At 57.0% G+C, this 15,188-nt stretch overlaps 1 protein-coding gene across 1 annotated transcript; it reads right to left on the reverse strand.

The window, feature by feature from the left end:
• Positions 1-587: 587 nt before the first annotated feature.
• NGA_2048610 (uncharacterized protein) lies at positions 588-890 on the reverse strand (the record flags this gene model as incomplete). Its single annotated transcript, XM_005854984.1, has 1 exon — positions 588-890. A coding segment is annotated over one exon (303 nt), but the record flags the coding sequence as incomplete, so codon positions are not given.
• Between the last annotated feature and the right edge of the window lie 14,298 nt (positions 891-15,188).

The raw sequence follows: 15,188 nt of genomic DNA on the forward strand, positions 1-15,188 counted from the left end.
TGTTCGAACAATCCACGGGCAGGGTACTGGTGTTTCCCGCTTCCTCCCCCTCTCCGTGGGCACCTGAAGATCCTTTGCCGGCTTGAGGGGAGGGGGCACCGGGACCGGTTCTCTCCTTCTGAACTAATGGAGCCACAGGGGAGGGGGGAGAACAGGAGGAGGAGGAGTAGGACGAGGGGGAGTGACGCTGCTGCATGGATGACGCTGGGGGTTGGTCGGGTCTCGACGAGGGTGGGCGGGACGACACATGGGCAGATGGAAAGGACAACCGGGATCGGCTCGTCCGCAACGTCCACCGGCACATGAGCGTATCCTTGGACATGATAATATCTTGGGCATTCACCACGTATTCCAGGCGCACAGGCGGGAACCCCGCGCGGGCCCCGTGCTCCTCCTTGATGTCTCGATCCGCGGCGTCCCCCTCGACGCCGGCGCCGATCTTCCATCCGGAGGGCGACGACGCGTTGAGGGAGGACATGAAGGAGGGCGGGGCGGACGACGGAGAGTGGGCTCTTTCCAAGGCGGACCATTCGACCGCCTCCATCAGGAGCCGGAGGGAGGATGCGTCCGCCATGACGGCATCCAGGCCTTGGACGACGCGTACCCCCTTGTGCACCTCCCCCCGGGGGAAAAAACGGTAGGGGGTGATTGGCAGCGTGAGCACGCAGTCCTCGTCCAGGACCTGGGCCCATTTCCTTCGGTCGCGTTCGTCCCGGGCTCGGCAGTGTAGGAAGGAGTGGACGACGGTGTTTCGGTGGTGAACCTCCTCCAAGGCCCGGGAGGCCAGCACGTCCTTGGCCCTGTCTTCCTCCTCCCGCTGCCGTTCCAAGTCGTCCACCAGCTCCTTCAATTTCTTCGTGTAAGCCTTTTTCCGCAGCCGGGTGTTGCGGGCGTGCTCCCGATTCCGATGCCGAGACTGAGCTACTTTCTCCTCCGCCGTCAAATTGCGTTTCCGGCCCCCTTTCCCGTCCCTCCCCCCCTCTTTCTCCCCTCCTTCCCCTCCCCGCCGCGAGGACCCGCCCAGTCCTTCACTCGAGCTGGTGCCCCGCCCTTCCTTCCCTCCCTCAATCCAAGTCTCTCCCTGCTCCCCCCATTCCCCCCCATCGCCTGACAACATGCCATGCGAGGAGGCGAAGCTCCCTTCCCCCGTGATTCCCCCACCGGCTCCCTTGTGCCCATTGTCACCCCCTCCGGCACTCAGCGTGCTCAAGCCACCCCAACTCCGACCGTCCACGCTGTTGCCCTCCGAGCCCGCCCGACTCCGGGCAGCACGTTGCTCCCGAGCCCGTGTCTCCGCCACTTCCAGCGCCGCCGCCTCCCTCAACTCCTTCTCCTGCGCGCGAAACAGATTGCCCCCACCTCCCTGCCCTTTCACGGCTTTCCTCTCCCCGACCGGCACCTGCGTCGTCCCCACCCATGACTCCACCTCCCCCTGCCCGCCCCCGGCCCCGGGCATGGGGTCGGACGGGTTCAACTCTGGCCGCCTCCTCTTCGCCTTGCCCCGCTCCTGTTTCTCCACCGCTCCATTCCCTTGCCCCTTCAGCTTTCCTTTCCCTTCTTCCCCCCAAGATTCCAGAAACACAGGGTCTTGGAGGGTCAGTTCTGCGTGCGGCACGCGGCCCCTTTCCAGTGCCCCCGGTTCCCCATCCTGCCCCCCTGTCGCCCCGACCGACAGGGCCTGGAACGACGGGTACCGTAAGTGCCCCTCCGACGTCATCCCCAAATTTCCCACGCCAGCGCCGCGCATCATCATCTCTGCCGGGCTGGGAGGCCCCTGAAGAAAGGCCGGTGTCCCCCCCTCTCCCTCTCCTCCTCCGTCTCCCCTGTCAGCTCCCCCCTCTCCTTTCCCGCTCTCTAGGAGTCCTCCCGCCATGATTCCTCCAATGAACCCGTCGTCCAGCATGGACTCATCTTTCAGTGTTGCCCACGGCATCAGGTTCGCCGCACCCGAGGGCTCCTGCTTCAGTCCATCCTCTGCGGGGTAGGAGTTAAGGTCAAGTGGAGGGTTTTTGTGCCCTTTCCCGTCTTTTTTCCCCTTTATGTAGGGTGCATGGGTGTGCTGTAGGTGTGGTGCCGTGAATTGATTCATTTTCTCTCCTTGGTCGTCTTGGGGTTCCTGTCAAGTCAAACTCGGAGAAAGTCTGGCCTTTTTGCGACCACTCAGACCTTAAAAAGAGCTTTGCAAGACTTCGACAACCTGTCGAAGAATTGAATCGCACTCTTAGGTGGTCGACGGTCGCAATAATTAGCCAGTGCGGCGTGCTGCCCCTAGCTGTCCTTAGTGAATGTGGTCGAAAATACCAGCCCTCTCCCTTCCACCACAGCCCTAGTATGGTAGCATATATTCAGAAATTCAAACAAAATCTGTTAGTCGTAGATGAAGATGAGGCACAAAGCAAGATACGACGTGGTCACACGTTTATTTTTGTTCCATTTCCTCCTCATCGCTCTTTCCAGGTGCCCGGGTTGCATTCGCAGTCACCCGACGGAAGGCGCTTGGCCTCACAGCCTGAGATAGTCAGACATGAAAGCCACCAAATACACCGCTTCGACCTCGTCCACGTCTTCTTCGACCCCACTAGCCTTTCAAAGGATGTCATTCCGTGCCGACGCGAGGCACGCGAGCGCGCGGCCCGCCGGACCGCGCGCTCACCACGCCATCAAGAACAAGTTAAGATTTTCGCCCGAGGTTGTCAGGGCTTGAGATGCAACCTTCGGCGTGACGTCGCAGCCATTCCCGTCCGTAGATTGGTGGGGGGATAGGGCGGTCGCCCCGCCCGCGGTGCCGACAGCCACGGCGTCCTCGGGTGCAGACATGTCGATGGAGGCCTTTTTGTCAGGGGTTGGGGTTTATGTGAGGGTGTAGTTTATTGCCTTCCGTCGTTTAGAGCCAGCAAATGGAACAGCACGGGTCTACGGTTGCTTACCGCTGTCGCGCATACGATTCATGGGTAAAATACGCACGAAAACCTAGGAAAGAAGAACCTTAACTGCTTGTTTTATACAAAGAATGACCTCTTTTAAATCTCCATTGCCATGTCACGGTGTGCGTGATTACTGTGTCGATTGTGTCACAAGGCCCCGACCTCCCTCGCGGGACTGGGAGTACACCTCTCAGAACAATCTTTGCTTTACCATGACAACGACCTTGTCACGCGTGACGCGTGTCGAATGATATTGCAAGGCAACTGGCCACGAAATGCGGGGAAAGGCCCCACGAAGCGAATTGAAAACCCGCCTTGGCACGATGGAAGTTTAATGTTTCCTTGCTTCTCCTCCTTTCAGTCAGTACTTAATCGACAATGGCAATTGTTCCAGCTGTTACCAAAACCCTAGTCCAAAACACCATTCAACTGAGCCAGCCACGAGCTTATCAGGCATAGCAACGCCAATAGAGCCCAAAAAGATACGGAGGTGACCTCAGTCTTGGCTGTTAACCAGAGCATGGAGGACACGGGGGCAAGTCGGGCGGAAGAGCCTCCCAGGAAGAAGTGAGAGAAGAACGAGGTACTCCCTCCCGACAAAGTCGATGAGGTATTCGCGGAGAGGGACTCGCCCGAAACTTCCGCCTTCCCACTTTCCTCCGGTACATTGGATCTCTTGCCGGAGGCCTGTTGTGAAGGCTGTCGGGCGTGTGGATGCGGCCTGGAGACAGCCGAGGAATGCCCCGCCTGCTCGCGACGCCTCACCCCTCCTTCACTCGCTCCCTGCGCAGTCGACACTGCGGCCGGAGAAATGTCTCCACTTCTGCGGTGGGGCACAGGGAGAGAAGAAGGTAGGCAGGCGCCATCTGTAGGGTGGGAGGCGTGGGGAAAAAGGGAAGGGAGGGAGGAGGAGGTGGCGGCTGCGACGATGGAGGAGGAGGTGGAAGAGGAAGAGGAGGAGGCAGAGGCGGAGAAAGAGGGATCTCCTTCCGGTCTTTCCTTGTCTGGAAGGCGCGAGGAGGCAACTGACAGGCGCACCGCCGTCATGGCCTCTCCCCCTTGTGCTCCTTCGTGTCCCAGTGGGGGGTCGGAGGACGTCGCAGTGGCCACTGTCGCCTTTTCTGTGCTAGACGAAGGCACGGAGGCCGGGAGAATGGCAGCTGCCTGATCGATCTGATTATTAATGCCTCCACTGTACTTCCTCCTCTCGGCGCTCTCCCTCTTGACCACAATTTCCCCCTCCGACCCCCTGTTTCCTTCCACGACCGCGTTACCTTGCTGCGAGTCTCTATGGGTATAACTGCCCTCCGTACCATATGTCTGATTCCCCGAGCCGACGCCTGGGTATAACCGTGGGAACCACCGCCACCACCACGCCGCGGTCCCAGCCTTGGCCCCCTCGACTCGGGTTGCCGGCCTGGCCTTTCCCGCCACCGATACGCCTGCCCCCTCCCCCCTCCTTTCCCTTCTTTCCTTCCTTCCCCTCGTTGGGTACCCGCCCTTCCTTTCCCGAACCACGACTTCCCCGCTCTTCGTTTCTCCCTCCCTCCTCCTGGGTTCCCGAATCTTTTTCCAGCTCAGCATCTCCCCCCACACGTGCCAGCGGGCCACCCCCACAATTTTCACCTGTCCGACCACACCTTCCCTCCCTTCCTCCCACGGGACCAGGACCTTCACGTACGCCTTGGTGTGCCCCACGGCGTGCTGGCCGTCCGCGCTCCGTTCCCGGTTGAACCAGACCGTCACCGGGCCGGACGTGTCTTCCATGCCCGCGTACGGATTGAAAGATTCAAAGAGGCGGGTCAGACGCCGGGAGCGATCTTTCACTTGTTGGGAGGGCACTTTGGGCATCTTCGCGGCGGGTGTGCCGGGGCGTGGGTAGAACTAGAGGGAGAATGGGAAGGAGGGCGGGAGGGAGGATGGGAAGGAGGGTAAGAAGGTGGGCGAGGGGTGCGTTGCGGGAATGGAAACAAACTCTCCCTCCTGAATCCTCCGGCCCCGGTTCGGCCTCTGGCAGAACACACCTGAGATATATTACAGATGGCAAACTTGTACTTGTCGACTAAGGCTAAGGTCTCCTGGAAATCCTCCTCGGTTTCCCCCGGGAAGCCACAGATGATGTCGGTGGCGACGGTCATGCCCGGCACCAGCCTCCGCAGGGTGTCCACGACCATACAGAATTCCTCTACGGTATACTCGCGGTTCATGGCGGTCAGGACTCGATTCGAGCCGGATTGAACGGGGACGTGCAAAAACTCGAAGACGTTGGGGTGGCGGAGACAGGTGGCAATGCTTTCCAACTGGTCCAAAATGAAGGGCGGGTTCGTCATCCCTACCCGAAGCATCACGTCGGGAGGGAGCATGTCCGTCAAGCCGGTCAAGAGCCTTGGCAGCATGGTGGACTCTTTCCCGCCCGCCCCCTCCAGATCCCGCCCGTAGGCCCCTGTGTCCTCGCTCGACAGCCAAATCTCTGTAACCCCCTCCCCCTCCTCCAACACCTGGCTTGCCCTCTCCCAAATTGCCTCCAAGGCATAGCTTCCCAACTTTCCCCGGGCATGCCGAGTCTTGCAGTAGGTACAGGCGCCCAGGCAGCCCGTGGACAAAGGGATGATCTCCACGGAAGGGTTTTTCCGCACCTTGGGAAGGTCCAAGCGGGGCAAAGTGGCCTTGCTCAGGAGCCGGACCACGTGACCGGCCAAACTTTGCTCAACCACCTCTACGACCCGCTCGATCTGCGCAATTCCGACCAAGCTGCATCCCTCCAAAGCAGCCAAGTTCCTGTCGCCCTGAGGGACACATCCGGCCACGACCACCGCCTTTCCCTGCGCCTGGGCCTTGGCAATCAGGTTGGTAACCCCCTGCTGGGAAGGATTTTTCACCGTGCAGCTGTTTAAGAGCCAAAGCGCCGCGGTGTCCCGCTCTGGCTCGGGAACCAGGGTGTAGCCATACGAGGACAACATCCCTTCCATGTACTCGCTGTCGCTCACGTTATGGGAGCATCCAAATGTGGCCACCCACAGCCGCTGCGTCCCTGGCACGCCCAATTCCGGGCTTGTCGACGATGAGTGTGGCAAGGGCACGCTAGCCTGACCATCGCCTGCTGTCATCACCGTATCAGCTTCTTGCGAAGCTTTGTGACCTGTGGATGTTCCATCCGTCGTTGGTGCTTCCTCGGTAGGCTCGCTTGCTTTGCTGCTGGTGGAGGCTTTTGTGCCGATGTTGCTTTTCTTGGTCAATATTTTGCGGGGCAAAATGACCAACCCGGAGGCGGAGGGATTGGGCTGACGAAACGAGTCTTGAGCCCAGTCGTCCGGAGCCACAAGCTCCTCAATGTCATCAACCGGGGGCGGGGGAACCGGGGCTTTGACAGACCGGCGCTTGGACCGGTGATGTCGATGCTTGCCGTTGCTGTCAGATTTTTGAGGATCTGGCGTAGGGCTGATCGAGCATTGTGATGTGTCGCCCCCGGATGGCATCCTGGTGAAGGCCTCGTTGGTCCGGGGCGAAGAAATAGTCTGTACCAGGGTGGACTTCCAGTTTGCCCGGATCACAGCATGTGAGTACGCATGAGTTTCGCTGGATCCACTCAATCAAATCTTGCAGTTGTTTAAAAGGGTAAAGATCAAACGAGGGCGGATTATCGAAGGGGAAACACAGGCGTCCAGGAAATGGCGACGGACAGGAGCAAGGGCTTCGGAGGATACTAGGATGCCATGGACCGGGGACGAACATAAGACAGAACGGAGACCCGCATGCATTTCGCATTCATTTTGCTTGTTCAAGACGTTTTTGACGCGCCGCAGGGTCCCGATGGATTTGTGTGGGTCGTTCACAGTGCGTCTGTGTCGGCTTTCTGCTTTAACCCCCTTCAGCTACTTGCTTGCCGCGCGACTTCCCGTCCCCCGGCATTGAGAGCCTGTTTCATTTCAACATACGTTCTAAATCGTCCGTCATTTCAAACATACTCTGCCAGGAGGCGCTCTGACGATGACGTCTGACTGAAGGCTGGGTTAGTAGCATCGTATCAGCGGTAGCCTGAGGGCACGCCCCGGGCAATGTTGCAGTCGCAGCCGCCGGTTGCCGCAGCGTTTATGCGAGCTGCTCCCGGTGCTTCCCAAGACAATGTCTCGAGAATAATAACTTGCAAAAGGAGAAGAAGAAGACAGGTGGCACCTTTACCAGTATGGGCGTCGTCATCGTCATCTCCGTGGTCATTTGGGTTCCGGACAAGGCTGGCAGCCTTCCTTGCAATCAGCGTCTTGGGTCATCAGAGTGTTGAAGCTTTCCGTTGCGTCCCGAGATGCCAAAAGGTATCTCGTGGCTGGGTGGCAACAGGTAGTATGCGTAGCATATCTTGCAACGGAGACAGGCCATTACGCGGCAAAGATGGCACCCGGCCTCTCCTTGAACTGGTGGGAAACCCCGTCCCTCCTCCCTCGCGGCTCTGCCCCCCATCGTGCAATAGACCCAGCACTTTCCTCCTTTCCGCCATTCCCAACACCACTCCGTCCCCTTCCAATGCCAACCCTGTCACGGACTCCCGCGAGCACCTCTACAGGCTTGTGAACGTCCTTCACGCACAGAGGGACGCAGCAGACAAAGCGGGGGTGATGGAAACTGTGCAACTCATCCTGAAGGATAGCACCTTGGATCTGACACCTAAGCACTGCACCATGCTTGTCTCCGCCCTCGGAGCCGTGGGCCTTCCCCGGGAGACTGTGGTGGCGATGCACGCCATGAAAGAAAGGGGCTTGTCGTTGAACAAGGTTACCTACGGCGCGGTCATCAATGCCTGTGCGTACGGCAAGGACATGGCGGCCGCGCGCCTGGTGATGGACGAGATGCGGAGTGATGGAGTGATGCCAGATGCTGTCGAGTATAGCAACCTCCTCCACGGCTACAAACGCTTGAATGCCACCGAGGAATGCCTGGCGTGTTTCGACGAGATGTTGTTTTATGGCATCAAGGCTACTACCCGGACCTATGATGGCGTCCTGGGGGCTTTGGCTGCCGCGGAGCGCTGGCCCGTCTTCCGGATGTACCTGGATCGGATGCGCAAGGAAGGTGTCCGTCTCTCTGCCATCACGTACGGATGGGCAGTGCGAGGGGCAGAGCGGGGGGAAGATTGGGGAGAGGTTCTGAAGCTCTTCCGGGCGATGCAAACCGACAGATATCAGCCCACTGCCTCCGCCTGCCACGCTGCTTTAAAAGCATCGTTGGCCTTGAACGACGTGGAGACGGCCGTGGCGGCGACCACGACGCTCTTGCGGGAGGGCTGGACCATGGGCCGACGCCTGTATGCCTCGGTGCAATTCCGGTTGTTGATGGGGGGGAAGAGAAACCTTTTGGAGGCCCTGGTGCGGGAGGCGGAGAAAGAGATGCCTTCCGTGTCGGCGGCGGCTGTAGAATACGGTGCCATTACGCTTTCCAGGGATCAGGGGACCAAAGGGAAAGCGGCCGTCCGCCTTGTGCCTTTCCCTCCCTCCACCGGTCCCCCCATCCCTTCCTTCCCGTATCACGACACGAACAGCTGCAACTTGTTACTCACGGAGCTGGCCAAGCACCGCCGCTTGGATTTAGCCTACATATTCCTCTCCCTCATGAATGAACTGGGGTTGGGTCCTGCCGATGCGGTCAGCTACAACATCTTGATGGACTTAGCCCTCAAGGTCAAGCGGCCTGGGAAATTGCGCGAACTGTTCGCCGAAATGCAACAACGGGGCATTCGCCCCGAGGTGATCACGTACAACATCCTCCTGTCTGCCTGCGCCACCGTGGCGGAAGACCGGACCCAAGCCCTTGGTCTGTGGGCCGATTTCAAAGCCAGCGGCCTCTTGGCGGATCGGATCTTGTACCTGTCCTTAATGCGCGCTTTGCGACCGGACACGGCGGACCGACGCACCGTGTTGACCCTGTTGGACGAAGCCTCCAGCGCCGGGATCCCGTTGGACACGCAGCTGGCCAACTACGCGCTCAGGCTCTTGGCGGGCGCCAGGGACGTGGAAGGGGTGGAGATGCTTTTGGACCGGATGCGGACAAACGGGGTGGGCCGGGACGTGGTCTCCTGGACTACGGCCATCAAGGCTTTCCACGAGGCCCGAGACTGGGCCAAGGCCTTGAGCTGGTTGGGAGAGATGGAGGCGGACGGGGTCAAGCCCAACGAGATGACCTACGCTACCGCCATGCACGTCCTCTCCCAGGCGGGGCAATGGAGGGAGGCCCTCCGGCTCTTGGGCCGGATGGAAGCGAAAGGGATCCGAAATGTGGTGGCCTTGACGTCTGCCATGACTGCCTGCGAGACTGGCAAAGCCTACGAGGAAGGCCTGGCGCTGTGGGGGAAGATGCAGGACGTGGGGCTTCGACCCACCATGGCCACCGTGGACGTGGCTTTGAAGCTCTGTGAGAAAGTCCTGGTGGGCCTGGCGTCCACGCCGTCCGCTCCTTCTCCCTCTCCTTCGACCCCAGTATTGAAAGGCTACCCGTTCGCACCGGCAGATGCTGCCAGTGAATCTTCGCGGACCTGGCAGGGGACCAAAAGTCCCCGCCCAGGCGAAGACATCTTACCCATCGCAGGGCTGACCTCGCCCTCGCCCTCTCCCTCTCCCCCCACCCAAGAATCGCCCCGACACGTGACCGTCTCACGCGCAATAACCATCCTTGAGCAGAGCATTGAGTGGGGTTTGGTGGGGCGCCGTGCGATTTTTCGTCGCGTCTTGCGCATGGTGCAAGCTGAGCGAGGTCGGCAGGAGATGGTGGCTTACGTGGATACGCTCTTTAAATCAGGACGGTTTCGACGCTTTCCTGAGGAAGGCCGACTACTGATGGTGGAGGCCCTATGTGACGTCGGACTTTTCCGGCATGCCTTGCACATTCTTCGGGAAGCGGCGCCTGCGGACGTCGGGGAACGGAAACGTTTGTATGGCCTCGTCATGGCGGCGGCGGCGGCAGGAGCGGATCACGACTTGGTCTTCCAGCTGCACGATGAAATGATGGCGCACATGGGCCCCGGTCCAGCCGCAAACCGTGACGTGTATCACGCGGTCTTGCTCTCTTTGCGGGCGGTCGGTGTGGATACAGGGCCCGGCCTGGCTGCCAAGGCCACTGCCGATGAACGCTCCCCCGAAGCCCGATGGCAACGGTTGGCGATGGAGATGCTGGGGGCATGCACGGGGGAGGTGGGGGGAGAAGGTGTGGCGGGACGGACGCGACCCTCTTCTGCCTCCAACATGAGCGGCAAGGAGAGCGGGCCGATCGTGCGGGGAGGCAACGAGGTGCTGGCAGCCTGTGTGGCGGCACGGGAATGGGAACTGGGGACACGGGCCTTGGTGGAGTTGGGAAAAAGACGCCTGGCCTTCGACGAGCAAACGTACCAACAGGCGATTGCCATCCTGGCAGAGCGGAGGGAAGGTCCGCGGGCCGTCCAGCTGTTGAGGGAGATGCAAGGCCGTGGTTTCCAGGCACGGACGGCGGAGTACAACCATGCCATGTTTGCCTGCTTGGACAGGCACTGGGCGACGGCCCTGGAGCTTTTCCACGAGGTAGAATCTGGGGCGGTGCCGGGGGTGCGGATGGACACAGGTACGACCATGGCGGCGTTGGGGGCATGTCGTTCCGGGAAGAAATGGCAGTTGGCCTCAGCCATCCTGGAATCCGCCAGGGCACAGGAAGTGGAGCTCTCGTTGGTCCTGTTCAACGCCGTGCTCGGCGTGTACGCGGCGGCGCAACAGACGGGAAAAGTCTTGGAGACATTGGAGGAGATGCGCTTCCTAGGGGTACGCCCCGACGAATTTACGTACAACACGGCGATCGGCGCCTTCGCCAAGGTAGGAGACTACCGACAGGCTGGCCAATGGCTGAGCATTATGACCTGGGAGGGGGTCTCCGCCTCCACGGTCACTTACAATTGTGCCTTGAACGCCTGCGCCAATGGTGGGAATCCGCAGCGGGCGGCCGAGCTGTTCCAAGAGATGAGAGACCGGAAAGTTGGGGTGGACCACGTCACCTACGGAACGCTTGTCCATGCTTTTGCCAAAGCAGGGCAATGGGAAGGGGCTCTACGGTACCTGGACGAAATGCGTCAGTCGACCAGTGGGATCAAGCCGAACAATTTTGTGTACTGCAGCGCCATGTCTGCCTGCAACCGCGGAAATGAGTCGGAAATGGCCCTGAAGCTGTTGGATCAGATGCGAGAAGTCGATGGCTTAGTCCCCGATCAGTACAGCGTCAACGAAGCCCTGAACGCGTGCGCGAAGGGAGGTTTGTGTGCCCGAGCCTTGAAGATATTGGAAGTGGCACGGGCGGAAGGCGTGGTCCTGGACGTGATTTCCTTCAACAAAGCTTTGCAGGCATGTATCACGACGAGACGTTGGCCAGAGGCCCAGGACTTGATGCGTCAAATGGCAGCAGAGCGCGTGGCTCCCGACAGAACGACGCACAGCTTGGTGGAGGAAGTCTTCCTGCATGGGCCCCCATCCAACCCGGCTGTTGACATGGAAAGCGGACAAGATGGCGCGAGTTCTGAGGAAAGGGCGAGTGGGACAGATATAGGGGTTGCAACGGGACTGGACAAAGCGGGGGATAGATTTGACGACAGCTACAAACCTGACAAAGAGGGGGTAACATCCCGAGCTGGAGCGCTCTTGGGAGAACCTTCACCGGCTGATACACCTAGCACACTTGGAACAAGTATATCAAAGGCAGCATGAACAGCAACACTTCACTGACGTCGCCTGCACCCATGTCAAAGTGATTTGCGCGAATATAAGAGAAGTGTCTACATGTTAAAAAGAACCCAACGCCCATCAGATAAAAAGCAACTTCAGAGATAGGACTAGTCTATAAAGTACCATGTACTTCTTCTTGGGCAATTTATTGGACACCTGCAGCGCCCCATTTCTGTTCGAGTCTTTGACTAAATGTGTACTACTTCAAGGTATGTGCTCTTCACTCGCGCATTTCTTTTTCAAGCTCCTAAGCAATCGTACCTCATTCTGAGACATTCCATTCTATTTTACAAACGATGATGACTTATCCACATTTTCCCCCTAGCTTGATCATTTATTAATGAGGAAATATAGTCCGTCTCGCCTTCGTCCCGGACATCACCATCTATAAGCACTCCCATCACCATCACTCTTTCACTCACGCTGTTATGCTTTTCTATCAATTCAGAAATTTGTTGTCGTCTCTTTAACCCCGCCGTAGGTGGGAAGAATTCATTCTATTCAGTTTCTTGCTGTTTACTCCTTCATCAAAGTTCTTTCCGAAACTTGGTTCGGTACCGATATCTGGGTTTTCTCTTTTGCTCACAGAGGAAGACGCAGGGCTAAATATGACATTCTTGACTTCGGCTGCATCCTTTCCAGCACTCAGTGAACGATCCTTGAAGAAGCAAAATGTTATTGTATGCTCTTCGCCTTCGCCTTCGTCGCCTTTCCCTTCCTCTTCGCTTTGTGATCGGTCTGTGATCTCAAATTGGAGGCTCTCCCACTTTGCAATGTTCCCGGAAATAGCAGCCCGAGCAATATTGTCAACGAAGACTGCCGCTTTATCATAGTCCTCCTCGCAAGATACTCGCCAGTCAAAAGTCAACGTTCCCGACCCCTTCACATATTTGAGTAGACAAGATGCCTCCGAGTTGTCTACCTCCCCGCTCATGAAGTGGGATTCCTTCCCGTGCGCCCCCATCGAGTTGTCCTCTGCCATTCGCCTCCAAGTCGCCCGCCCTTCGGATGAATACCAAACCTCCTCTTTTTCGGCTTCTTCAAAAACAGCGGGGGGCAGAGCCATCGCTGTTATTATGGCGAACGACTCTTTAGAAGGCGTGATAGCGGTCACCAGGTTCAAACGTATTGTGGCAAAGACTGTGGCAGCCTCATCTGCGGTGTACCTGAACAGATTATTTTCAAATAAAAGAGACAAGAGTCGGATGAAAGGAAAATAAACAGACCACGAAATGCCGCAGCAACAGGAGGGCACCCCGAAATGAAAAATGAGCGAGAGCCAGATATCAGTGTGTGCTCACACGTACCGCAACGGCATTGAATGTCGGCTTCCATCCCCGGGTAACTGAAACGGAGCCTCGTTCACAGCAAAACTCCCGACCAGCTCCAGCCTGGAGAAGGCGCCCACCGTCATGACAAATCTTGTGGAACTCAAATTCTCGAAGTCCATCCACAGCGTCGATGAGCGCTTAATTCCGCAAAAGACATAATTCCCCAGCATTCCTGCGAAGAGCAAATTATCTTCGGCCCCCTCTCCTTGAAAGAGAGATGTTTTGACCAAAGTCGACTTGTCTTTGATGAAATCCAAGTAGGAGGAAACTCGCGTGAAGACGGTGGGAAAATGTGGACTCGCGCATCCTTCCGCCCACGACACCAAACCGATCTGATAAAATTCCCCGTCTGCGGGCGACCGCGCCAACAACGGACCTCCACTATCACCATGGCAGGAGGATCGTCCTCCTTCCTCATACCCCGCACAAAGCTGCTGTGGCAAAATTTCAAATTGATTTGTCAACAGCTCGTACTCGGCATTACACCAGGCATTATCGACCAGAGGAACATCCACACGGGTCAAGATAATGCTTCCGGAAGCCTGAATGTGGTCATCTGTCAGCGGCGCAGAGACTCCCATCTCCTGTCGACCGTACCCGAAAATCGTCGCCATTCCGGTTTTTAAGACCCCTGGAGCGAGCACAGGCGTGATAAGCTTGGCTGGTTTTATTGTTTCATCAACTTTTGCTTTTTTGTCTTCCTTCTTGGCAAAGTTTTTCACAGGATAGGACAGGCGACACACGGCTATGTCTCCTTTGCTCAAAACCGAGTCAGGGTCGTAGGACGGGTGAAGGAAAGAGCGTTGGACGGGAATAATTTCTCCATGACTCGTGTCATTCAGTATCCGCCGACCTAAAACAGCATACAATGGACTCTTTTTTAAGCTCGCAATGCAATGTGCGGCTGTAAGGACGAAACGGGAATCAATCAAGGAGCCCCCACAATATTGGGCGAAAAACCCCGGCTTGTACTCCTATATTTATTTGAAGGGCATGCAATGGAGTAAATGTAAAACCAAAATACCTGAATGCGTGCAAGAAGTAGGCATCTCGGATTTTGTGTCATGGATGAGAGCCGAACTGTCAAACACTAACCTGAACTAGGGCCACGACAAATGAGGAATGTCGCCAGTATTCTTCTTCGGAGGGACGATCTCCGCCGATAATTCTGGCCCTCGAAGCTTCACTTTTCTTATCGGTGTAATTTACATCAATTACAGATATTATTTTCCTTTCCAGCAAATCATGTGAACGCATTCCGGGATCATGTCTCTCTGCCGTGACCGACGAGCAGCTGGCGGCGACAATAAAGCATGTCATCCATAATGTGCGCACACATGGATTATACATATCACCTGAGAAGGAAAGCCAGAAAAAGAAAGATCAGACATTACCCCGTTTGGACAAACCTCGGGGCATTTCCGCGGGCAAATTGGAAAGATGCCACTGGCTACCCGTGTCATGTTGCTTTAGTTAATGTGTAACGGAAATTCAATTTCCAACGATTGCCCCGGGAAAGCTACTACCAGGAAGTGATCTTATATAAGATGTTAAATTGGATAGGCAGCTGACATTCACGCGTTCCATTCAGACATTTGCCATAGTATTCTAGCCATAGAATTTTGGTAAGAAATTTGCCAGGTCACCTTTTAGCAACAAGAAAAAACTGGCGATCGGTCGTTGTCCGGGAAAGTCTTCGACATCAAAGTATGCAACGAGGGGAAATTCAGCTACAGATGCAAGAAAGGGAACACAGTTTTTGAAAGAACTCCTAAAATATTTCTATTTATGATATCCCTTGGCCACGACGGCCTCCTCCGAAAAGGCTTGAGAGCACATTTGACGCTGCACTTCCTACAACACTTGCTGCAGCAGAAGCTCCAGCGCCCACTTTCCCTCTTCCTATTCCATTCGGGCCAACACCAACGCCACCAACATCCATAATATCACTAAATGTGAAGGATGACCGTCTATTCTCCTTCCCTGGTTCGACCTTACCATTTACACGAGCGGGGGATAGAAGTGCTGCCGTTGGGGTGGATGCCTCCACCATCACGGGAAGCAGTGTGAAACGAGGCACAGCAGGTACAAGTGGCAACACCTGTGCGCTATATCCTGCCACGTTCTTATCATTTTTTAGCATTTCCTCGATCGATGAACGCCGCGACATGGACAATGAAGTCGTTCTGCCAATATCACTGCCAATGTCC

The sequence above is a fragment of the Nannochloropsis gaditana genome, assembly GCF_000240725.1.
Source record: "Nannochloropsis gaditana CCMP526 unplaced genomic scaffold scaffold327, whole genome shotgun sequence".
Taxonomy (NCBI): domain Eukaryota; class Eustigmatophyceae; order Eustigmatales; family Monodopsidaceae; genus Microchloropsis; species Microchloropsis gaditana.